The sequence below is a fragment of the Leopardus geoffroyi genome, chromosome D1, assembly GCF_018350155.1.
Source record: "Leopardus geoffroyi isolate Oge1 chromosome D1, O.geoffroyi_Oge1_pat1.0, whole genome shotgun sequence".
Taxonomy (NCBI): Eukaryota; Metazoa; Chordata; class Mammalia; order Carnivora; family Felidae; genus Leopardus; species Leopardus geoffroyi.
In genome coordinates, this window is record NC_059329.1 from 6,074,353 (window position 1) to 6,101,138 (window position 26,786).

Consider the following 26,786-nt stretch of genomic DNA (forward strand, 5'->3'; position numbering starts at 1 on the left):
TGGAAAATACCCTTAGTGAAGTTAAGACCGAGCTCTCCTTGGTTCTAATGGGACTTTAAAAGATTTTTACACTTGATTTACTCCATTGTACAGTGGAACCAAAATTATATACTTACTACAATTACAAGGTGTTTGCCTCACTTTCCTAAATGTAAATGATGTCCTTATTCCCCTCTTGCTTAAAGTTAAGTCTCCAACATCACTGGTGATAATTCCACTTTTGTGACCCTTGGATGCTTGAACAGTATCAAATTTTCTGGGTGTGATTCTAAAAACGACAGTCAAAATAATTTATTTAACACTGCATTCATAAAAGTATTTCAGGTCCTTTTAAAAACAGTAAGGGAACAGAGCAAATTTAGAAGAATTTATTGCAAATATCTACTGGATTTCCTGAATTGTTAAGCATTGCAGAGAAAACAAAAAATAGAAGTCTCTATCTTTTAAAAAGTTATCCTCAGGGTAATCACATTAAAAGAATGTCCAACTAACAAATTATTCAAGAGATACAAACAGAATAACTAATATTTAATTAATACCAATTATGAGAGAAAAAAATAAGGAACAGATGGAGCAAAGAGGAAACAAACTAAAAAAAAAAACCAAAAACAACAAAAAAAACCCATTTAAATCCAATCAACAATTACGTCAAATGTAAAAGGACTAACATATCCAACTAACCAAAGAATGTCAAACTGGATTAAAAAAATAAAGTCCAACTCTATGTCAATTATAAGAGATGCATACCTTAAAATAAGGACAGATAATGGTTGAAAAGAAAGACTGAAAAACAGGATAGAACAGCACTTTCAACAATAGCCAAATTATGGAAAGAGCCTGAATATCCATCAACTGATGAATGGATAAAGAAATTGTGGTTTATATACACAATGGAATACTACGTGGCAATGAGAAAAAATGAAATCTGGCCATTTGCAGCAACGGGGATGGAAGTGCAGGGTATTATGCTAAGGGAACTAAGTCAGGCAGAGAAAGATACCATATGTTCTCACTCATATGTGGATCCTGAGAAACTTAACAGAAGACCATGGGGGAGGGGAAGGGGAAAAAAAAAAAAAGTTAGAGAGGGAGGGAGCCAAAACATAAGAGACTCCTAAAAACTGAGAACAATCTGAGGGTTGATGGGGGGGTGGGAGGGAGGGGAGGGTGGGTGATGGGTATTGAGGAGGGCACCTGTTGGGATAAGCATTGGGTGTTGTACGGAAACCCATTTGACAAAAAATTTCATATTAAAAAAAAATTTTTTTTTAAATGTCTTTTCCACCCTGAATTATACTGGGGTCTTTGTCAAAAACCAACTGATCTTATATATGTGGATGTATTCTGCCCCAATGGTCTGTCTAGACACCAACACTATACTCTTTTGATTATGTAGCTTCAGTAAATTTTAAAAACTGGGTAAAATAAATCCTCCAAAACTGTTCGTCTGTTTCAAGATTGTTTTGATTATTCTAGATCCTTCCTATTTCCTTATAAATTTTAGAATCTGCTCATCAGTTTATATGAAAAGAGTCTTAAGATTTTAACTGGAATTACACTGAAACATTAGATCAACTTGGGACAACCTCTGAACAATATTAAGTTTCTATCCATGATCACGGCATCTCTATCTCTTCGTTCTTTCTGGTCTTCTTTAATTTCTCTCGGCAGTGTTTCATAATTTTCAGTGTATATGTGTTGCATATCTTTTGTTAAATTATTCCTAAGACTTAAAACTTTTTTAAAAAAATGTTTATTTATTCATTTTGAGAGAAAGAGTGGAAGCAACCTGGGGGAGGGGCAGAGAGAGAGAATCTCAGGTAGGTTCAGCACTATCAGCACAGAGCCTGATGTGGGACTTGAACCCATGAACTGTGAGATCATGACCTGAGCCAAAATCAAGAGTCAGACACTTAACTGACTGAGCCACTCAGGTGCCCCAAGATTTAAATCTGAGGCCAAGTTTTCTGCTTGATTTACCCTAGCAAGTTTATCTCCCTATAGAGGTGGGTTTTACATTCAGAGAGAATGTGCTAAGCCTCAAAGGTCTGAGCAAATTATACAAAAGCATAATTTTATACTTAATGTGTTGATTTCTCTTTACTAAGAGCCAGATACGTTTTTTCTACACACCTAAAAAAGAGAAAGTTCAACTATATCATTAAAATGGATTTGATCCTGAAGTGAAAATAATGTATTTCAGCTCTGTTTTCATTTTGTCACTGTTATACTGTTTCTTCAATTTGTTGTTAGAACCAGAATTCTCAAAAGGCAACAAAAGCAAAAATAAACAACTGGGACTACATCAAACTGAAAACCTTCTTCTGCACAGTGAAGGAAACCATCAACAAAATGAAATGGCCAGCTACAGAATGAAAAAAAACATTTCAAATTATATTGGTAAGGGGCTAGTATCTAAAATATATAAACAACTCATACAACTCAATAGCAAAAAACAGTCCATTTAAAAATGGGCAGAGGATCTGATGAGACATTTTTCCTAAGACATACAGATGGTCAACAGGTACGTGACAATGTGTTCAGTATCACTCATCATCAGGGGAATACAAATCAAACCCACAATGAGATATCACCTCATACCTGTTAGAATGGCTCTTACCAAAAAGATAAGAAATTACAAGTGTCGGCGAGCAGGCAGAGAAAAGAGAACCCATGTGCACTGTTGGTTGGAATATAAACTGGTGCAGCCACTGCAGAAAACAGTATGAAGGTCCTCAAAAAATTAAAAGTAGAACTATCATATGATCCAGCAACTTCACTTCTGGATTTTTTGTTTCCAAAGGAAACAACTTGAAAAGATATCTGCACTCCATGGTCACTGCAGCATTACTTACAACAGCCAAGACTTGGAAACAACCTAAGTGCTCATCAATGAATGAATGAAGAAAACGTGTGTGTGTGTGTGTGTGTGTGTGTAGGGGAGAGGGAAGGGTAGTGAAATATTATTCAGCCATAAAAAAGAAAGAAATCTTTCCATTTGCAACAATGTAAATGGACCTTGAGGGTACTATGCTAAGTGAAATAAGTCTGGCAAAGAGAAACAAATCCCATATGATCTCACATATATATGGAATGTAAAACAAAAACAAAGCAAACTTGGAACACGTGGGTGACTCACTTGGTTAAGCATCCGACTCTTGATTTTGGCTCAGGTCATGATCTCACTTGATTGTGAGATCAAGCCCTGCATACAGGTCTGTGCTGACTGTGCGGAGCCTGCTCGGGATTCTCTCTCTTTCCCTCTATCTCTGCCCCTCCCCCACTCGTATTCTTTCTCACAATAAATAAATAAACATTGTTAAAAAAACCTTACAGGTATGCTGAACAGACTGGTGGCTGTGGGGTTGGTGGGGGCGGGCCAGGGTAGGCAGAGCTGTGCAAAATGGGTGAAAGTGGTCAAAGGTACAAATTTCCAGTTACATAAATAAATCCTGGGCATGCAGTGTATAACATGGTGACTACAGTGAATAACACTGAACTGCATATTTGAAAGTTGCTAACAGTAAATCTTAAAAGTTCTCATCCCAACAAAAAAAGCCTGTAACTACATGTGGTGATGGGTGTTAACCAGACTTACTGTGATGATCATTTCACAACACAACACATACAGATAAAGAATCATTATGTTGTACACTTGAAACTAACACAATTTATATGTGAATTATATCTCAATTTTAAAAAGAATCAGAATTCCCAGGCTAATATCTTTTTAAACCACATCATAATTAATTCGGGTACTAAAACGAAGTATTTTACAGGTCTTGATGCTATTTTAAAAAGAATTTTATTTCAGGGGCACCTGGGTGGCTCAGTTGGTTAAGCGTCCCACTTCAGCTTAGGTCATGATCTCGTGGTTCTTGCATTCAAGCCCCACATCTGGCTCTGTGCTGACAGCTCAGAACCTGTAGCCTGCTTTGAATTCTGTGTCTCCCTCTCTCTCTGCCCCTCCCCAATTCTCTCTCTCTCTCTGTCTCAAAAGTAAATAAATATTTTTTACAAATTTTTAAGTATTCTATTTCATTTTCCAAAAATTAATTTTTGAATCTTGACCTAGTATGCTACAACTTTATTATATTCACGGTTTAGTTCTAACGTTTGTTTAGATTTCCTAGGATTTTCCTACATCCACAATCATAAAGAGTTTTACTTCTTCCTTTCAAATCTCAATAATCTTTACATCTTTTTCTTGACCTACTATCCTATGTAAAACACCCACTATAATATTTAATAGAGGTAGTGAGAGCAGACATCCCTGCCTTATTCAGAATCTTAGGAAAAAGCATTCCATATTTCACCATTCAATAAAATGTTAGCTGTGGGTTCCTCACAGATAGCCTTTATTCGACTGAAGATGTTTCCTTCTTGTCCTAGTTTGCCAAGTTTTTATCATGAATGGATGCTGAATTCTGTCACATACAATTTCTGCATCAATCAAGATGATTAAATATTTTTTTTTCTCCTTTGTCCTTTTAATGTCATGAATTACACGTTTTGGTTTCCAAATGTTAAACCAATCTTGCAATCCAGGGATAAACTCTACTTGGTCATGATGTATTTATATATATATCTCATACAATCGGATTTTCTAATATTTTTTAAGAATGTTTTCTCATCTCTGTTATGACAGATATTGGTCTGTAATTTTCTTTTGTTGTAATGTCCTTGACATGTTTTCGTGTCAGGGTAATGCTGGTCTCATAAAACAAGTTAGGAGAGTGGCTCTTGGAAAACAGCTTGCACTGAAGGCAATTTTTTAGAAGCAAAAGCAAGCAATCATTGCCTGATTTTATATGATTGTTACCCTGATAGCTGAAAATGATTAAAGCTATGGTATTAAATGCATTCAAGATATTTTAGTACAATGAGTATCTTGAAACTCTTATTAGCAAGTAAATTTCTCTATTGAGGACTAAGTAGTTCTCTGTTATGGCTATTTTTTTTTTTTTTAAATATGAAATGTATTGTCAAATTGGTTTCCATACAACACCCAGTGCTCATCCCAACAGGTGCCCTCCTCAATGCCCATCACCCGCTTTCCCTTCCCTCACCCCCCATCAACCCTCAGTTTATTCTCAGTTTTAAAGAGTCTCTTATGGTTTGCCTCCCTCCCTCTTTTTTTTTTCCCCTTCCCCTCCCCCATGGTCTTCTGTTAAGTTTCTCAAGATCCACATAAGAGTGAAAACATATGGTATCTGTCTTTCTCTGTATGACTTACTTCACTTAGCATAACACTCTCCAGTTCTATCCAGTTATGGCTGTTTTAAGTCAATTACTTCACTTGCCTACAATTAAAGCTTAGACAAAGGCCAAGCAATACTTAACTGCTTTTCTGAGATTTTCCGCAATGGGTGATCCATAGGTTAAGAATAATGAATTCTTGGGGCTTTTGGGTGGCTCAGTCAGTTAAGCATCTGACTTCGGCTCAGGTCATGATCTTGCGGTTCATAGGCTCAAGCCCCGCATCAGGCTCTGTGCTGACAGCTCAGAGCCTGAAGCCTGCTTCAGATTCTGTGTTTTCCTCCTCTCTGGCTCTCTCCTGCTTACATTCTGTCTGTCCCTCTCTCAAAAATAAATAAACATTAAAAAAAATTTTTTTAAAGAATGAATTCTTTAAACAGTACTGAACATCCTTTTTTTCCTTCTGTACTCAAATTATAATCTAGTTGAAAAAAATCTTAAATAAAAAGATAAAAACATTTTTTAGATTTAAATAATAGTTCCATAGAAGAGACATCTCAAGGATCAAACAATCTTTAGGAGTTTAAGGGAGAAATTATTTCAGGCTAATGTACCCAGAAGTTTTATAAATTATAAAGGAAGTCAAGGTTGAGCTCTACTGTAAAAACAAAGGAAAGGAAGCTTACTGCACTGAGGGCTGGCCCAAGTGGAAAGGCTAGAGGGTACAGAGGGCACCATATAAATTCGGAGGAAAGAGAGCAATCGAGCCCAGCTGGACCATCATGGTTAAGGGCACAGATCCTGAAGCCAGACTGCCTGGCTTCTCATCTTGGCTCTGACACTTAATGGTTCTATGACTCTGTACAAGTTCCATAACCTCTTTATGTTCCAATTTCCTTTAAAAATGGGACAAAGCATGGAACAAACTTTCCACTGTGACAGGATGAGTTAAGTCAGCAAAATGTGTGAAACTCTAAGCACAAGGGCTAGCACAAAGAAAACGCTCCAAAAGTAATTTAAAAGAAGAATCAAAGAAATGTATAAATAAGGGCCTCCCCAGGCAGTCGAATACCCTCATGGAGTGAAGCAGGTGGGCTTGTTTAGAAATGTGTCATTTGATGGGGCGCCTGGGTGGCTCAGTCGGTTGAGCGTCCGACTTCAGCTCAGGTCAGGATCTCACAGTCTGTGAGTTCAAGCCCCGCGTCGGGCTCTGTGCTGACGGCTCAGAGCCTGGAGCCTGCTTCGGATTCTGTGTCTCCCTCTCTCTCTGACCCTCCCCTGTTCATGCTCTCTGTCTGTCTCAAAAATAAATAAACATTAAAAACAATAATAGAAATGCGTCGTTTGCTGTTAAACACACTGGAATCGTTTCATTTCAAAACAACAAAGTGTTCTCTTCCACCCATTCTAGCTTTCCATTCTCTACTTGTAACACAGACGAGATCTATTTAGTTTTCAGGTGACTCTGTCACAAGATAAACACAACAGTGCAAGCACAGTGGTAAGTGACAGGGGATGCTCAGCCTCAGTGTAGGGAACCACAGAACCAGGCAGGAACTGCAGAGAACTTGAGAACGTCCGCCTCATCTAAAGAAGGCCACTGACTTAATAAAACCGCGGCCAAGGGCTGCTAGGGCCCATTGTTGTCACATTTCCCAATTTTCTTTTTTTTTTTTCTTTTTTATTTTTTTAAATGGTTATTCATTTTTGAGAGACAGAGAGAGACAAAGCATGTGTGGGGGCAGAGAGAGGGAGACACAGAAATCCAAAGCAGGCTCCAGGCTCCGAGCTGTCAGCACAGAGCCCGATGCTGGGCTCGAACCCATGAACTGTGAGATCATGACCTGAGCCGAAGCTGGATGCCCAACTGACTGAGCCACCCAGGCGCCTCACATTTCCCAATTTTCAAAGGACGCTGAAGACTCAGATTTTTATGTGAAAGCACCTGATTTTCTTACGTACGCAATTTTTTAACATGCTACCACACATACCACCACTACCCCAGCCAGAGAAAACACACCTGACCACTATATCTGACCCACGTGCTGCCCATCTGCTGTAAAGAGCATGGTGACTAGAACAGGAAATATGAACTAGATCAAATTAAGAGTTTGAGGGGCGCCTGGGTGGCGCAGTCGGTTAAGCGTCCGACTTCAGCCAGGTCACGATCTCGCGGTCCGTGAGTTCGAGCCCCGCGTCCGGGCTGTGGGCTGATGGCTCAGAGCCTGGAGCCTGTTTCCGATTCTGTGTCTCCCTCTCTCTCTGCCCCTCCCCCGTTCATGCTCTGTCTCTCTCTGTCCCAAAAAAAAATAAACGTTGAAAAGAGTTTGTAAGTAACATTTTAGGGCAGACATAACTGCCCTCTGGTCAATCTTGCAGAGATAACTCCTCTTAACAATGAACAGCACAATATACTTTGGATGAGAAAATAAAGTGATCAAAATGATGTTTAGGAGAATTAATCTGTACCATCACCCAGAATAGATTAAAATATGTTTATAACACAGGCTTATGAAAAGTCATTTTTCGTTTTGTATTTGCTGAAATACCACTGCTCTTAAGTTTAAATGTTACCAACAGTAAAAATGCTTAAACCTAAAAAAAAGAAAATGTGAATATTCTCAAAATTCTAGGAATACTTGAAGCCATTGGATCACCTCACCTTTTTCATTTACTGTAAGTGAAAATATTTTAGATGGCCATGAAAAGAAAATCAGGTAAATTTAAGCCTCACTGCACAAAATCAGGCCATCCGTTTTTACGGTTCACATTCAAGACAGGTTACAAATTCATTTACATGTTCATTTCCTTGAATTCTTATAAAAATGAATCAGTTAAAATCTTCAAGCAGGACATTATTAGTAAGTGAAGAACTCAGCAGTATTTTAAGTAGAATAGAAGTAAATTTTAATGGTATGATGTCTCCCTTCTCAAGACTAAAGATATATTCTTATCAAAAGTGCATAAACCCATTTCTTTGACATTAGATTCAGTTAAACAAACTCAAAGTGAGGGACATTCTAGAAAACAACTGGCCCCTTAAATATGCCAAAATTATGAAACACAGAGAAGTTGAGGAACTGTTTCAAATTAAAGAAGACTAAAGAGAACTGACAAGTTAGCATGTCATAGGCAGAGTCCCAGATCAGAGGGGAAGGACACTGTGAACTCACAGACGGATCCCAGATCAGAGGGGAAGTGTACTATAAACCACTAGGAAAGATCCTCTGCTTGACCAAACTTTAGTTGGCCTTCTCTGAGCCTGATTCAACCCCATCCTTGGGCAAGAGCCCAATTTTAGAAAGAATCCTGCTGAGTCAGTTTAACCAGAATCCCCCACTCTAGATATCTGATTGTCCTCAATAGCCAAACATATTCCTCACTCCCCAACTGGCACCCCCAGGTGACCTCTGATCTGCAAGCATCCTATGTGGATTTAGCCAGAAGTGCCCCCACCCCCGGGCCCCCGCTCTGGCCCCATCACTGGTGTTTCCTCTTCATAATTTTCCCTCTACTGACACTGCCCCACCCCCATCCCAGCTCCTTGGCTATCAATCCTGACTTTTCCTTGTTGTATTTGGAATCCGGGCAAGTTCTATACTGTGGTCCCTTTTCTCCTACTGCAACAGTTTGAGTAAAATCTGGTTTTGCTACTTTAACTACTGGCAGTCTTTGGCAGGACTGAACTATGAAGTACAACCAGCAAAATCTGTAGATGGTTTGTGTAAGACTGTGCTAAGAGTATTTTTATCAATGTTGAGTTTTCTGAATTTGAGTTGCACAGCAGCCTTCTATCATAGGGTTTGGCAAAGTTTTTCTGTAACTGGATCAAATAGCCATTAATTGAGGCATAGAGGGCCATGTACAGTTTCTGTGACATATTCTCTGTTGCTTTTGTTTCTTACAACCCTTTAAAAATGTAAAAACCAAAATAATAATCACAATCATAATAATCCTAAATTTAAAAAAAATAAAAATAAAAATGTAAAAACCATTCTTGGCTCAAGAGCTGCACAGAACAGGCTATGGGCTAAATCTGGCCAACAAGCCATAGGTTGCCAACCCCTGATGTAATAAATATACTTGCTCTTAGGAAAACTGCAATGAGGCATGGAAGAGTAAAGGATCATAATGTCTGCAACTTGTTCTCGAATGACTCAGCAATAACAATAATAACGATAATATGTACGAGAGAAATAAAACACACCGTAAAATGTTCACAAATGGTAAATCTAGGTGAAAGGTGAGGGGAGTTCATTATACCATGCTAGCAACTTTCCATTAAACTTGACTTTTATCAAAATAAAAGGGTAAGATTTACCAAAAAAGGGGCATAGATATCTCTGGGGATTTAAACCTGGACACCTCAATGTGCAGACATGGAGCCTGGTTCTGACAGCTCAAGCAGGAAAGAATGAGAACTGTCACAAAGGAAGAGGTATTCTGTCATCAAGGTCACTTCAATACATACCCATGTGTCCAGAGGTATCTAGATTCTCCGGTCATCACCAGCAAACTCCGACGAGGCAACATAACGGGCACCGTGATGCCGTCTGGGTGCTTAAAGTCCATGACAACCTTGAAGGAAAGACAAAAGCATAAAGATGAATCAAAAATGTCATGTACTCCAAGGGTAAGAATGATTAATTGATTCTGGCTTTCCAGGTTAACAGGGATTCAGACACGATAATGCTTACAGAAGAGTATAGCACGGTGGTCTTCAAACTTCTGTGCACATAAAAATCAACTGGACGGCTAAAAAACACCCTTCATCCATAGCCTCAAACTTAGCAGGTCTAGGATGAGGCCCAGGAATCTGCATTTCTAACAATCACCCCAGGAAATTATGATGCAGGTGGTCTGAGGACCATACATACAATGCAAAACACGAAGGCAGTGGTCAAATGCTAGGACTGGGGGCTGAAACATTCATATCCTGACTCTTCCATTTACTTGCTATATGACCCAGGACAAGTCAGTTAACCCCTCCGTGCCTCAGTTTCCTCAGTCCTTATAGGATTGTTACATGAATTAAATATATAATGGACATAAAAGACACTATCTGGCACATAATATAAAAATTCTGTAATTTAATTATACACAGGATATTAATAATTAATAACACCCCCCGCAAACAACTATTAGATGCCTATTCTCATATAACCCGTTTTGCCTTTAAAGTCATGCAACATTTTGGATACTGAAGGCTAATTTATAGGAGACAATCGAAGAACACAGGAACATTTTCAGTAACTCTTTCTAAGTTGTGCTCAAATATTATTATGAATAACAACCTATTAAGATACAACACCAGGAAACTATTTGTCCTCAGGAACCCAAATGCCAAAGAGTTCAGTCTAAACATAGCAGCAGCTGACAAAGGTGACTTTAAAAGGCACACCATGGGGCTAAAAAGTATTTTTAAGTGAACAATTCAATCCACTTGAAAAATAAATATGACAATGAAGTATCAGCAGGATGAATGGAACTTAGCAAAGCATCTTTGTTAAAGGTGAACTTTTAGCACACTACCTCGCATAACAACTGTTACCGACTATTATCGGTTCAAAGTAGACAACAGATACGAAAATTCCTCGTAAACTACAAAGAATTATAAAGACCCAAGGTGCTTTTCTCCCTTTCGCATCTCTCCTGGGAAATAGGGAAAATAAAGCGAACTGACAGAATTTCATTTTCTAACAATTATCTGTTCCAAATGATCACTTTTGAAATTTCAAAAAATCATGCTCTAAAAATATTCTATTTATAAACACTGCAGATGAATTCTTAAGTTGTAGGGTGAAGTATAATGATACCTGCAACTTTCCAAAATGTATACGTAAGACGATGGACTGATAAAAGAATGGATAGACAGACAACTATTCGATAAAGCAAAAATGTTAAAAAGTTAACTGTAGAATCTAGGTGGTACATATATAGGTATTTGCTATACAATTCATTCTATTTTCCTATATGAAAATTTTCATACTAAAAAGTTGAGGGAAAGGGAGAAAAACCCACTCTGACCCATTTTTATTTTTTTTTTAATTTTTTTTTTAACATTTTTATTTATTTTTGAGACAGAGAGAGACAGAGCATGAACGGGGGAGGGGCAGAGAGAGAGGGAGACACAGAATCGGAAGCAGACTCCAGGCTCTGAGCCATCAGCCCAGAGCCCAACGCAGGGCTCGAACTCACAGACTGTGAGATCGTGACCCCAGCCGAAATCGGATGCTCAACCGACTGAGCCACCCAGGCGTCCCTGACCCATTTTTAAACCAACACATGAAGGTTTCAATCTTCTGAAGAAAAACCAAGGTCCACGTAGAGGACAGAATGACAAGCAGATTTATTAATTTTTTTTTATCAGAGAAAATCATTTGTGGCTTAAGGAAATGAAAACTGCTGACAAGAAACTATTCTGAGAGACTAGACTCCCATTTATTCCTTAGATGAATATTTATTTTTCACTGTGTGAGCTTTCAAAGGCCACAATGGTAAGTGAGAAACATGTCCTTGCCTGCCCAGAGGTTACAGTTCCTGGCTAATTAACACTCAACATTTGTTACAAATCTACAGTGCCTATTTACTTGTAAAATGCAAACACATTTCCTTCCATCAACAGAGAGTAATGATCTTAAAATTCGGAAATCTCAGTTTAGACAAATGATCAGAACTAACAAGACAAGTATGAACTTGATGCTAATTATTTGGGAAATATTTGTCCTGAATACAGAAGCCAAGTTTCAAGGAAGAAAAATACACTACCAAATAAGTCAAATTTTACGGGAATTAGGTTACAATATACATAATACTTATCATTATTATTGATGATAATCATTATTAGTTTGCTAGACAGGCTCACAGAACTCAGGAAAACAGTTCACTCACTGCTTACCAGTTGATTATAAAATGATATTATAAAGGATCCAGATGAACATCCAGATGGAAGAGACGTGCAGGGCCGTGTGTGTGTGGGAAGGGGCACACAGCTTCCATACCCTCTCTACTGTGCCCTTCTTCCAGCACCTCTGCTGTTCATCGGCCCGGAAGCTCTCTGACCCCCAGACTATTGGGATTTTTACGGAGGCCTCATCATGTAGGCATGATCAGTTGCTAACTCTATCTCCAGCCCCTCTCGCCTCTGGAAAACAGGGAACAGGACTGAAAATTCCAAGGTCCTGACCTTGGCTAGGTCTTTCTGGTGAGCAGCCACCATCCAGGAGCCCACGAGGAGTCATCTCACTAGGACAAGACACTGCCATCCCCCAGGGAATTCCAAAGGACTTAGGAAGTCTGTGTCAGGAACCCGGGTGAGTTACCAAATTAGAACAAAAAATGCTCCTAGTACTCTTCTTATTTAGGAAATTTAGAGGTGTTTTTGGAGTTCTGTGCCAGGAACTGGGGACATAGACTAATATACCTGTTTTCTATTACCTCACAGGTATACAATGTGAGAGTTTGGTTTTTTTTTAATTTAAGAAAGTAATTTTTATTTATAAAATTAAAAGAAAATTAAATTTTTCTTAAAACAGTCTATCATAAAAGACTGTCATTATCATCATGTTTATTTAAGGTATCTGTATCTTAACAAAACAAGGCTTGTTAAGACTAAAAAAAAAAAAAACTTTTTAAAAAATTCACAAAGGATTCACAATCGATAATGCTCCCTGCAACTGCTGAATCATTCTGCCAATGTGACAGCTTTGCTCCACAGGAGCTTTTTCCAATTATTCTTTTTGGTTTTACCTATTTTCCTTATTTTCCGAGATGGCAGAGTCAATAAAGATCAAGGTCCCAGCAAGCTCGTGGGGCATGATGGAGAATAATGTTCAGTTCAAAGCAAGCAAACAAAAAATCCTAGACTTTCTGATCTTATAAAACCTTTATGCATTCAAAGTACAATAGAAGTGAAAACCCCAGACACAGCCATCACTCTATCCTCAAGGAAAGATGACTCACGACAGAAAAGTACATGAAATAAATAGATCTCCGTGTCGGCTAAACAGGAAAATGAAGAGTACATTGCTCCTGGGAGCATTTCCAAGAAAGAAGACAAACTTAATGTGGATCCTTACTGGTTAGAAAATTGGGTTGAGATCATGAACATTCTGAAACCCTGAACGGCATAGGCACGAGAGACAATATGATGTAAAGCATGACATGTGAGTCACACAGAACGATGAAGACTGATAGGGTGGAAGTCACTATGTTTGACTGAAGAAAACATCCCACAGCTGAGAATGTAGCAGGAGCTAGAGCAGTGCACCTGTTCCCCATTTCCTGCCAAATATAAATCTTCTGTAATTGCACTGATGTTTTCATTGGATTCAAATGAAGCAAGAATTTGCTTATTTTAAATGGCAAACAAGGGGGCTCCTGGGAGGCTCAGCTGGTTAAGCGTCCAACTCTTGGGTTCAGCTGAGGTCACGATCTCATGGTTTGTGAGTTCAAGCCCCACATCGGGCTCTGAGATGACACGGTGAAGCCTGCTGAGGATTCTCTTTCCCTATGTGTCTGCCCACTCAATCTCACCCCCACCTCTATCTTTCTAAAAAATAAATAAATGAATATTTTTTAAAAATGGCAAACAAGGGGCGCCTGGGTGGCGCAGTCGGTTAAGCGTCCGACTTCAGCCAGGTCACGATCTCGCGGTCCGTGAGTTCGAGCCCCGCGTCGGGCTCTGGGCTGATGGCTCAGAGCCTGGAGCCTGTTTCTGATTCTGTGTCTCCCTCTCTCTCTGCCCCTCCCCCGTTCATGCTCTGTATCTCTCTGTCCCAAAAATAAATAAACGTTGAAAAAAAAAAAAAATTAAAAAAAAAAAATGGCAAACAAGTGACTCTACATGTTTCATCAGGGCCATGTCTACCACATTTGGACAAGTGGGAAAGGAGAAAAGGAAAAAGGGAGAGAGTCACGAATGCAAATACACAAGACCGAAGCTATAAAGTATTTACAAGGAAATACAGGTCATGTCAAAAATGTCTGTTTACATACTTTCCTTGGACCACAAACACAGAATCCCAGGGTATCATGAGATATATAGTCCATTGTGGGGGAGAAGAGGAACTTAGAACATTTTTAGTAAAACAAATAATAGTTTTTTGTCTCTCTACAAAAAATGACGCCCCTAAATGTGTACTTTGCTAAACTGAAAAGTAGCTGGAAGAAAAGCCTGCTGATACGCCATATTATTCCAGGGCAGAGGAACTAATAGGAATTTTGTCTGGGACACTTGGAGAACACTGGCTGATGTCAATGACCTTTCAATCTCTTACCCACGCCATATAAGTCTGCTTAGTTTTCATCCTTTAAGGCAAGTTAAAATCAAAGACCAAAACAAACCTATTTCCCTTCCTGGACTCCTATTGGCAAGATATGTTTCCAAACAACAACAAAAGCAGGAGCCTTGAAATTTGCTAAATTTCTTGAAAGCTGAGAAGTCAAGATTACCAAGTCTTGTGAAACTCAAAGGAAAGAAACTGTGGCAGCCACACACCCTGAACATACTAGACCCACGGTCTCCCATTTGAAAATCACTGAAAGAAAACAAACTCTACTCCCTTGTTGCACAGTCAGAAGCAATTTTGTAATGTCCAGGCCTCAATATTCTTGTCGTGAGGAGCAAAGTCGCGCATTAGAACATATAGATGAGATGGTACTTTGTGGCACAGCAAAGTGGTCCTTCAAGAAGTACGTGCAGGAGAGAACTACCACTGTGGCCCAAATGCCCTCGTTCCCCACTGCCTCTGAGAGAGGATGCGAGAAGCAGGGCATCATCTGAGCTTCTGGTGTGAAAACTTTCCCCGCTGGTCAGATACCACGTCTGCATTTAGGATCCATGCCTGGGAACCTGCCTACAGTAGTGGATGTGTGAAACAAGCAAAATCAGGCTAAAATTTCAGAAGAAAACACCACAAACAACTCTAGAGCGTATGTCAGCAAATTCCACCTTTCGAATACAACTCTGTCTTCCAAAACTAGGTCTCCACTGCTGAAAGAATAGAGGCTGGCATCTCTACATCTTCCCCAAATACACATGATTTTGAACCGTTTTGTCTGGCTGAGCTCAAGTAGAATATAAAACAAAAGTGGAAGCATTTTTTAGTTTAAATGGTCTAAATACATTTGCAAAAGGCACAAAAGAGAGCAAAGTAAACACTGCACAACGGAAGAATACACTTGAAAAAGAAAAGATGCTGAATTGGACACACTGTAGCCACCACTGAATATTGTAAATGCTTAGCTTAAATGTCTGTAATATATTCATGCTCACGTGTTTGCACTGGGACCACTTGCTATCAGCTTTCATTTACCACACGGAGGCTTCATTCCTTTGCAGGAACTGTAAAGTGAAAATCCACATTCCCCAAAGTCGAAATCCAAAAACAAGAGACAATCACAAATCACTTCAGTAAAATTAAGTTTTGCTTTATATATGACAAAACTCCAAAGGTAATGAAACATTTTAGCTCTAAAAAACATTATTTGGGGGCACCTGGGTGGCTCAGTCGGTTAAGCATCCGACGTCGGCTCAGGTCATGATCTCACGGTTCATGGGTTCAAGTCCCACGTCGGGCTCTGTGCTGACAGCTCAGAGCCTGGAGCCTGCTTTGAGTTCTCTCCCTCTCTCTGTTTCTCCCTCTCTCTGCCCCTCCCCACTCATGCTCTGCCTCTCTCTCTCAAAAATAAACATTAAAAATTTTTTTAAAAATTATTTGATATTTTATGCTTATTTACTTGTTACATTCTGTCTAGTAGATTACACTCAACAAATATTTTTGAATGAACAAATGAATGAATAAATTCACCATCAACAATTTATTTGAAAAGAATAGGGTGATGTACCTTCCATTTTTGGACAGAAAGCTTCCAAAATTCCATTTAATTTTTTTCTGAGCTTTCCTCTTTAGGCAAAATAAGTCAACAGATTCACATACACAGATAACCACAATGAGACAGCTAAAGCAAAAAGAACAATAGTAGTCACGAGTATATCTACTCCTGAGGCCCTAGCTTACTTCTCATGAAGCAAAACCCACTTATTAGAATAGCTTCCATAGGTACCATAATGAGGTACTACTTCACATCTCTTAGAGGGAAGGGAAGGGAAGGGAAGGGAAGGGAAGGGAAGGGAAGGGAAGGGAAGGGAAGGGAAGGGAAGGGAAGGGAAAGGAAGGGAAGGGAAGGGAAGGGAAGAAGGAAGGAAGGAAGGAAGGAAGGAAGGAAGGAAGGAAGGAAGAAAATAAGGGGAGGGGAGGGGAGGGAAGGGAAAAGGGAAAGAAGGAAGGGGAAGAAAGGAAGGAAGAAAGAAAGGAAAAAAAATAAGGGAAGGGAAGGGAAGGGAAGGGAAGGGAAGAAGGAAGGAAGGAAGGAAGGAAGGAAGGAAGGAAGGAAGGAAGGAAAAAAAATAAGGGAAGGGAAGGGGAGGGGAGGAAGGAAGGAAGGAAAGCCAAACAAGTATTAAAGAGTTAAAGACGTGGAGAAAAGAGAACCCTTGTGCACTGCTGCTGGGAATGCAAACTGGTGCAGCCACTGTGAAAAACAGTGTGGAGGTTCCTCAAAAAGTTAAAACTAGAATTACTCTCTGATCCAGCAATTCCACCTCTGGGTATTTACCCAAAAGAAATGAAAGCACTGGCTCAAAAAGATATCTGCACCCCCATGTCCACAGCAGTATTATATACAACAGTCAAGACATGGAAACAATCTAAGTGTCCATCAAAAGATGAATGGATAAAGAAGGTGTGATATTTATACACAGTGGAATGTTATTCAGCCATTAAAAAGAAAGAAATCCTGCCATGTGTGACAACATGAATGGACTCGGACCAGGAGGGCATTATGCTGAGTAAAATAAGTCAGACAAAGACATGCCATATGAGCTCACTTAATATGTAGAATATAAAAAAATTAAAACACCAAACTCACAGATAGAGAACAGATTGGTGGTTGCCAAAGGCAGGGAGTGCAGAGTGGGTGAAATGGGTAAACAAACTTCCAGTTATAGAACTAGTAAACCGTGGGGAGATAAGGTACAGTATGATGACTAATAGTAATACGGTGGTGTATATATGAAAGTTGCTGAGAGATTTTAAAAGCTCTCATCACAAGGGGAAAACACTGTAATCATATGCAGGGATAGATGCTCACTAGAGTTACTGGGGCTTACTAGATTTACTGTGCTGATCATTCCGCAATATACACATATGCCACGTCATTATATTGTGCTCCCAAAACTAATACAATGTTATATGTCAATTACATCTCGATTACAAAACAAAAAACCCCAAAACTATGAAATATACACTAAAACAACAACAACTCACTGCTGGTGCGATGATTATGGTACATCAGTGTCGGCAGTAGGGGTGGCAGCACCAGTAGCTGCCGTTATTGTTGAATTCTTCTCAATTCTGTACAATTAAAATTCAAAAATTATATGCCAACTTCAATCTGTGACAGAGAGCACAGAAAGGAGGTGACTTCTCCATGGTCCATTAAGAGTTACCAGTAGGGATGAGCTACAACCCAACTCTCCTGACTTCTCCAAGGATGAACCCAATCCCTGTGTGAAAACATAAGGATCTGGACACAAGGCACACAGACTTTAACTTTTTCAGTTTCTAGCACTGCACTGGAACATTTGATTGAATGATGATTACAACTGCCATTGGGTGCCTATATTACCTCATTTCTATTTATTCTGTGAAAGATTAATATGAAATCCTACTGCCTTTGAAGTTGATATTGTACAGATTTAGCATTTTAACATTTTCTAACTCAACGACTCAGAATTCTAGCTAAATATCATAATTGTCTGTAAGCCTTCTATAAATATAGAGAACTGGCCTTCATCTCAGACATTCTGAATCAGAATAAACCACAGTACCTGCTCTGGAAAAAGATAGTCTAGATAGTCTAGAGAAACATCTCTAGATATCTCTAAAGAACAGAAATGAACCACAGGGACCTCAATAATATAAATATCAGAAACAGGCTATAAAACAAAAATTCTTACCAAGTTTACAGATATAAATGCTAAACCTGGAAATTTCAGCAGAGAACTGGAAATGATTTTTTTTAAAGACACTGTAAATTTGAAGAAAAACCAAGCAGATACTCTGAAACTGACAAATACCATGACTGAAACTAGGCCACTGATGAATGAGTTTAACAGCAATCAGACATGGTTGAAAAAAAGAATTAGTGACAGAAGAAAACTGTCTCTAACAAAATACACTAAACACAGAAGAGAGGGCAAGCAAAATAAAGTCTATAGAAAACAGGCAGATGGACAGAGAACAGAACAGAGGCAAAAATCTATAGGGATAATGGCTCAGAGTTTTCCAAAATTGATGGGGAGTAAAAAATCCACAGGTTCAAGAAACCCAATAAGTCCCAAGAATAAATAAACCCATAAAAATAAACAGAATAATCAGGCACATCAAAATAAAAGTACAGGAAACACAAGAGAAAGAAGAAAATCTGAAAAGAAGCCAGAGAAATAAACAAAGGTCATGGGAGTGATAATGTGAGCCACAAGGAAGTCAATGAAGTCTTGCACGCACTATAGGAACTGCCAACCTCAAATTCTATACCCAGTGAAAACAGCCTGAAGGATGAAGGTGAGGTGAAGACACCTGCAGACAGAATAACAGGGGCAGACAGCAGTGCACCCAGACTCAAGAAAATTTAAAGGTTGTACATTGTGGAAAAGGAAAATGATCCCAGATGGGAGGTCTGAGATCCAGGAATGAAGAGAAAAGAAAATGGTAAGTATGTCTAAATGATCACTAATGGTATAAATCAGGGAAGTAGCTAAAAAAAAATGAAGAGAATTCAACTGCACAGTAATAACAGTATGTAAATTATAAGGGAGTCTCAGAGTTAAAGTGTTCTGAAGTTCTTATACTATTCAGCAAAAAAGTAAAGATTCCAATTAAGCTTCAACTCTGAATGAATCTCAAATAATTGTGATGAATAAAAGAAACCAAACAGGAAAGAGTATATACTGCATGACTGCTGTATCAAAACTCTGGAAAATACTATGTAATCTAAGATATTAAGGAACAGGAGGACACAAGGAAACTCTTGGGGATGATGGATATGTTCGTTATCTTGAGAGTGGTGAAGCTTTCATGAGTGTTTATTTTAATATGTGCAGCTATTGACAATTACAGGTAGGAGCTGTTCTTGGAAGAAAATATTGTGGGGTACAGTGAAAATAGTACTTGGAAGCAAAATTCACAATTTTAAAAATGTACATCAAGAATGTTTCCCAGGTTCTACACTGATCGACTGGAGGAAATTAAACAGAGCAGAGAACTGAGGAAGAGACAAAGTCTGTTTTGTTTTGTATGGGAGAATAGCAGTGGGTGGAAAATGGCTAAAGACAAAGATAACAAGTTCATATTTAGAAAAAAGAAAACATCTTTTAGAGAGCTGGATATTCACATCGAAAATCTGAGGTGGGGACGGGGTAGTCAAGGCTGGAAATGTTTTTCTATCTCCCAAATTGCTTGTGAAAATGCTGTCCACATCAATAAAAGCTCTTTTAAGGAAGGAGCCAAGATGGCGTAACAGCATGGAAGCTTTTAGTGTGTCTTGTGTCCATGAAATACAGCCAGAGCAACACTAAACCATCCTACACACCTAGAAAACTGGTGGAGAATTAACACAACAATGCACACAACCTGAACCACAGAATTCAGCAGGTACATGGCACGGAGAGCTGAACTTGGGGAGTGAGAAGCCGCAAAATGTAGGGAACTGCTTTTGTGGGCAGAGAGAGGACAGAGACTGGGGATGGGGTAGAATACAGGAAAAGCACCCCTCCCCAAAAGCAGTTGGAGAGAAAGTAGAAAATTGGAAACAGCCGCAGGGACTAAACTAAAAAGGGAGAAAGGAGAAAGGAGAGGGTTTAAATTCCTTTAAGACTGTAAACAAGGGGAGCGCAAAGGCTGCAACTCCACAGCTCGATACCTGGCGGTGCTCTGGTGGGAAGGGTGAATCCCCAGGAACAGAGCGGGGTATGGGAGCTTCTCAGGACACACAGGGAAAAGCAGTTCCACTGCTGGAAGGACATTTGGTAGAGACTGTTGAAGCCACCTGGTCCCAGAAGACCCCGGAAGGCGGCCACATTCGCTGGTGCTGGGACAAGGTCGTTAAGGGTACAGCCTGGTGCCAGATTTCGGTTGCGATTTTCCATAATCCTTGAGATGCTGCTGCTACGCTATATCTCACGAACTTTTTCTGGGGCGGGCTGGCATCTGGCTGCAGTCTCGGGGCACCGGCAACAACAGGGTCCAGCGGGTGTACCTGGGTACAGCCTATATTTGGCCATTGCTTGGTGAAACCCTCCTGCAGAGGGGAGGAATGGGTCAAAGCCGCAGATCTTGGAAGTAAGGGGCCGGGGAAAACGGCTGCATCTGAGACAAGGCTTGGGAGAGAGGTACTGCCTGGGGTCTGGTCAGAGAGAGTAAAGAAGCGGGGAGTGGACGAGAGCTGAAGGCAGACGACGGTGTGCAATTGCCTATCCAGGAGAACACGCTGGGCAGCTGGGTGGCGCCATTTTCACCGCTCCCGAGCATGTGAATACGCACCTATGAGCGCCGCAACAATCCACCCCAGTAGGCTAGCAGCGCCATCTAGTGGAGAGCGGAGCTGTTATACCGAGTCCCGCCCAACTGGGACAGCTTCGCTCTTCAAGAACACAAACCTCACTGCCGGCTTAATTTATGGACTATAAAGAGCTACACAGACTGACTTCTAGGGGAAAATGAAGCAATTTCAGTCCTACTTCAATCTGTTAGCAGATTCATCTATTCATTTTTCTTTCTTTTTCCTTTTTCTCTTTTACAAATCTTTTCTTTTTCTTGAATACAGAAAGAGAAAAAATTCATTTTTATTTTCAATTTTCATTAAAAATGTCTTTAATTTTTATTACTATATTTTTCTTTTGTGTAAATTTTTTCTAACTCTACTTTACTTCCATCATTTTATTTTAGTCTACTTCAGTGTATTCACCTTTTCAAATTTTCAAACAATTTCCTTTTTTTCCTTTCTTTTTCTTTATTGTTTTTTTTCTTGAATGAAGAGAAAAACTTCATTTTTACTTTCAATTTCTATTAAAAATATTCTTATTTTTCATTACTATATTTTTTGCTTTTATGTAAATTTTTTCAAATTCTACTTTACTTCCATCATTTTATTTTAGTCTACTACACCGTATTCACTTTTTCAAATTTTCAAACAGTTTCTTTTTTCTTTTTCTTTTCTTTTTTTATCTTTTTTCTCTTTTTTGTTTCTTTTCCTTTTTCTTAAATGCAGAAAACAAAAACATTCATATTTATTTTTAATTTTTATTAAAAATATTTTTCTTTAATTTTTTTCTACTATATTCTTTACTTTTGTGTATGTTTTTTCAAATTCTATTTTACCCCCATCATCTTGTTTTAGTCTACTTCAGTGTATTCATCTTTTCAAATTCTCAAACGATAACCTTTTTTTTTCTCTCCCACCCCCCTTTTCTTTCTCTAATCTGTCAAACCACTTTCAACACCCAGACCAAAACACACCTAGGATCTAGCATCATCTATTCGATTTTTGTGCATGTGTGAGTTTTTAATTTTTAATCTAAATATTTTTTTAATTTTAATTTGTTAATTTCAATTTTTTCTCACTCATTAATTCCTTTTCTCCATTCAAAATGACAAAACGAAAGAATTCACCCCAAAAGAAAGAGCACGAAGAAACAAAAGCCAAGGATTTAACCAACACAGATATAAGCAAGATGTCTGAACCAGAATTTAGAATCACGATAATAAGAATACTAGCTGGAGTCAAAAATAGATTAGAATCCCTCTCTGCAGAGATAAAAGAAGAAAAAATAGCCAGAATGAAGTTAAATATGCTATAACTGAGCTGCAATCACGGTTGGATGCAGCGGCAGCATGGATGGACAAGGCAGAACAGAGAATCAGTGATATAGAGGAAAAAATTTATAGAGAATAACAAAGCAGGAAAAAAGAGGGAGATTAAGGCAAAAGAGCACAATTTAAGAATTAGAGAAATCAGTGACTCCTTAAAAAGGAATATCAGAATCATAGGGGTCCCAGAAGAGGAAGAGAGAGAGAAATAGGGGTAGAAGGGTTATGTGAGCAAATCATAGTGGAAAACTTTCCTAACCTGGGGAAAGACACAGACATCAAAATCCAGGACTCCCATTAGATTCAACAAAAACTGACCATCAACAAGGCAGATCATAGTCAAACTCACAAAATGCTCAGGCAAGGAGAGAATCCTGAAGGCAGCAAGGGAAAAATGTCCCTAACATACAAGAGAAGACAGATCAGGTTTGCAGCAGACCTATCCACAGAAACTTGGCAGGCCAGAAGGGAGTAGAGGGATATATTCAGTGTGCTGAATCAGAAAAATATGCAACCAAGAATTCTTTATCCAGCAAGGCTCTCATTCAAAACAGAAGGAGAGATAAAAAGTTTCCCAGACAAACAAAAATTAAAGGAGTTTGTGATCACTAAACCAGCCCTGCAAGAAATTTTAAGGGGGACTCTCTGAGAGAGAAAAGATGAAAAAAAAAAAAAATATATATATATATATATATACCAAAAGCAACAAAAGATTAGAAAGGACCAGAGAACACCACCAGAAACTCCAACTCTACAAGCATCATAATGGCAATAAATTCATATCTTTCAGTATTCACTCTAAATGTCAATGGACTCAATGATCCAATCAAAAGACATAGGGTAACAGAATGGCTAAAAGAACAAGATCCATCTATATGCTGTTTACAAGAGACCCACTTTAGACCTAAAGACACCTTCAGATTGAAAAGGGATAGAAAACCATCTATCATGCTAATGGTCAACAAAAGAAAGCCGGAGTAGCCATACTTATATCAGACAAGCTAGACTTTAAAATAAAGACTGTATCAAGGGATGCAGAAGGGCATTATATCATAATCAAGGGATCTATAGACCAAGAAGACCTGACAGTTGTAAACATTTATGTGCCAAATGTGAGAGCACCCAAATATATAAATCAATGAATCACAAACATCAAGGAACTCATCGATAGTAATACCATCACAGTAGGAGACTTCAACACCCCACTCACTGCAATGGACAGATCATCTAATCAAAAAACCAACAAGGAAACAATGGCTTTGAATGACACACTGGACCAGATGGACTTAACAGATATATTCAGAACATTTCATCCTAAAGCAGCAGAATATACATTCTTCTCCAGTGCACATGAAACATTCTCCAGAATAGGCCATGTACTGGGACACAAATCAGCCCTAAGTAAGTACAAAAAGATCAAGATCATACCGTGCATATTTTCAGACCACAACACTATGAAACAAGAAATCAACCACAAGAAAAAATTTGGAAAGGTAACAAATACTTGGAGATGGAAGAACATCCTACTAAAGAATGAATGGACTAACCAAGCAGTTAAAGAGGAAAGTAAAAAGTATATGGAAGTCAATGAAAATGATAACACCACAACCCAAAACCTCTGGGACTCAGCAAAGGCAGTCATAAGAGGAAAGTATATAGCAATCCAGGCCTTCCTAAAGAAGGAAGAAAGATCTCAGATATACAACCTAATCTTACACCTTAAGGAGCTGGAAAAAGAACAGCAAATAAAACCCAAAACAGGCAGAATACAGGAAATAATAAAGATTAGAGCAGAAATTAATGCTATCGAAACCAAAAAGACAGTAGAAAATATCAATGAAATGAGAAGCTGGTTCTTTGAAAGAATTAACAAAACTGATAAACCACTAGCCAGTTTGATCAAGAAGAAAAAGGAAAGGACCCAAATAAATAAAATCAAGAATGAAAGAGGAGAGATCACAACCAAAAAAACAGAAATAAAAACAATAATAAGAGAACATTATCAGGGCACCTGGGTGGCTCAGTCGGTTAAGTGTCTGACTGCCGTTCAGGTCATGATCTCGCTGTTTGTGGGTTCAAGCCCCACATCAGGCTCTGTGCTGATAGCACAGAGCCTGGAGCCTGCTTCGGATTCTGTGTCTCCCTCTCTCTCTCTGCCCCTCCCCCACTCATGCTGTGTGTCTCTCTCTGTGTCAAAAATAAATGAACATTAAAAAAAATTTTTTTAAAGAATATTATGAGCAATTGTATGCCAATAAAATGGGCAATCTGAAAGAAATGGAAAAATTCCTAGAAACATATATACTACCAAAACTGAAGCAGGAAGAAAAAGAAAACTTGAACAGACCCATAACCAGTAAGGAAATCGAATTAATAATCAAAAATCTGCCAAAAAACAAGAGTCCAGGGCTAGATGGCTTTCCAGGGGAATTCTACCAAACATTTAAGGAAGAGTTAACACCTATTCTCTTGAAGCTGTTCCAAAAAAATAGAAATGGAAGGAAAACTTCCAAACTCTTTCTATGAAGCCAGCCTTACCTTGATTCCAAAACCAGACAGATACCCACTAAAAAGGAGAACTATAGACCAATTTCCGTGATGAACATGGATGCAAAAGTCCTCAACAAGGTATTAGTCAACGGGATCCAACAATACATTAAAAAAAATATTCACCACGACCAAGTGGGATTTATACCTGGGATGCAGGGCTGGTTCAATATCTGCAAAACAATTAACATGATGCATCACATCAATAAAAGAAAGGACAAGAACCATATGGTCCTCTCAATAGATGCACAGGAAGCATTTGACAAAATACAGTATCCTTTCTTGATAAAAACCCTCAAGAGGGGTGCCTGGGTGGCTCAGTCGGTTAAGCGTCCAACTTCAGCTCAGGTCATGATCTCACAGTTTGTGAGTTCAAGCCCCGCGTCGGGCTCTGTGCTGACAGCTCGAAGCCTGGAGCCTGCTTCGGATTCTGTGTCTCCATCTCTCTGCCCCTCCCCTACTCATGCTCTGTCTCTCTCTGTCTCAAAATAAATAAAAAGCGTTTAAAAAAAATGTTTTTTTAATAAATAAATAAAAATAAAAACCCTCAAGAAAGTAGGGATAGAAGGGTCATACCTCGAGATCATAAAAGCCATATATGAACGACCCAACGCTAATATCATCCTCAATGGGGAAAAATTGAGAGCTTCCCCCTAAGGTCAGGAACAAGACAGGGATGTCCACTGTCGCCACTGTTATTCAACATAGTATTGGAAGTCTTAGCCTCTGCAATCAGACAACACAAAGAAATAAAAGGCATCCAAATCGGCCAGGAGGAGGACAAACTTTCACTCTTCGCAGATGACGTGATACTCTATATGGAAAACCCAAAAGATTCCACCAAAAAACTGCTAGAACTGATTCATGAATTCAGCAAAGTTGCAGGGTATAAAATCAATGCACAGAAATCGGCTGCATTCCTATACACGAACAATGAAGCGACAGAAAGAGAAATCAAGGAATCGATTCCACTTACAGTTGCACAAAAAACCCATAAAATACCTAGGAATAAATCTAACCAGAGAGGTGAAAAATCTATACACTGAAAACTATAGAAAGCTTATGAAAGAAATTGAAGAAGACACAGAAAAATGGAAAAAGATTCCATGCTCCTGGATAGGAACAACAAATATTGTTAAAATGTCGATACTACCCAAAGCAATCTACATATTCAACGCAATCCCTATCAAAGTAACACCAGCATTCCTCACAGAGCTAGAACAAACAATCCTGAAATTTGTATGGAACCAGAAAAGACCCCAAGAGCCAAAGCGATCTTGAAAAAGAAAACCAAAGCAGGAAGCATCACAATCCCGGACTTCAAGCTATACTACAAAGCCGTAATCATCAAGACAGTATGGTACCGGCACAAGAACAGACACTCAGATCAACGGAACAGAATAGAGAGCCCAGAAATGGACCCACAACTGTATGGCCAACTAATCTTTGACAAAGCAGGAAAGAATATTCAATGGAATAAAGACAGTCTCTTCAGCAAGTGGTGCTGGGAACACTGGACAGCGACATGCAGAAGAATGAACCTGGACCACTTTCTTACACCATACACAAAAATAAACTCAAAGTGGATGAAAGACCTACATGTAAGACAGGAAGCCATCAGGTGCGCCTGGGTGGCTCAGTCAGTTGAGCCTCCGACTTCGGCTCAGGTCATGATCTCGCTGTCCGTGAGTTCGAGCCCTATGTCGGGCTCTGTGCTGACAGCTCGGAACCTGGAACCTGTTTCAGATTCTGTGTCTCCCTCTCTCTCTGCCTCTCCCCCACTCATGCTCTGTCTCTCTCTGTCAATAATAAATAAACATTAAATATTAAAAAAAAAAAAAAAAAAAGACGGAAAGCCATCAAAATCCTCGAGGAAAAAGCAGGAAAAAACCTCTTAGATCTTGCCCGCAGCAACTTCTTAACTCAACACATCTCCGGAGGCAAGGGAAACAAAAGCAAAAATGAACTACTGGGACCTCATCAAAATAAAAAGCTTCTGCACAGCGAAGGAAACAATCAGAAAGACTAAAAGGCAACCGACAGAACGGGAGAAGGTATTTGCAAATGACATATCAGATAAAAGGTTAGTATCCAAAATCTATAAAGAAC

General features: G+C 39.1%; 1 protein-coding gene across 14 annotated transcripts in view; it reads right to left on the minus strand.

The window, feature by feature from the left end:
• ALKBH8 (alkB homolog 8, tRNA methyltransferase) overlaps positions 1 to 26,786 on the minus strand; it is a 77,650-nt gene that overhangs the window by 15,640 nt on the left and 35,224 nt on the right. For all 14 annotated transcript variants that reach the window (XM_045482662.1, XM_045482655.1, XM_045482660.1 and 11 more), the window contains 2 exons: positions 9,671 to 9,777; positions 117 to 268 (listed from right to left, as the gene is read on the minus strand). In XM_045482662.1, the coding sequence (XP_045338618.1) occupies positions 117 to 268; positions 9,671 to 9,777 (259 nt within the window). The remainder of the gene's footprint in view (positions 1 to 116; positions 269 to 9,670; positions 9,778 to 26,786) is intronic.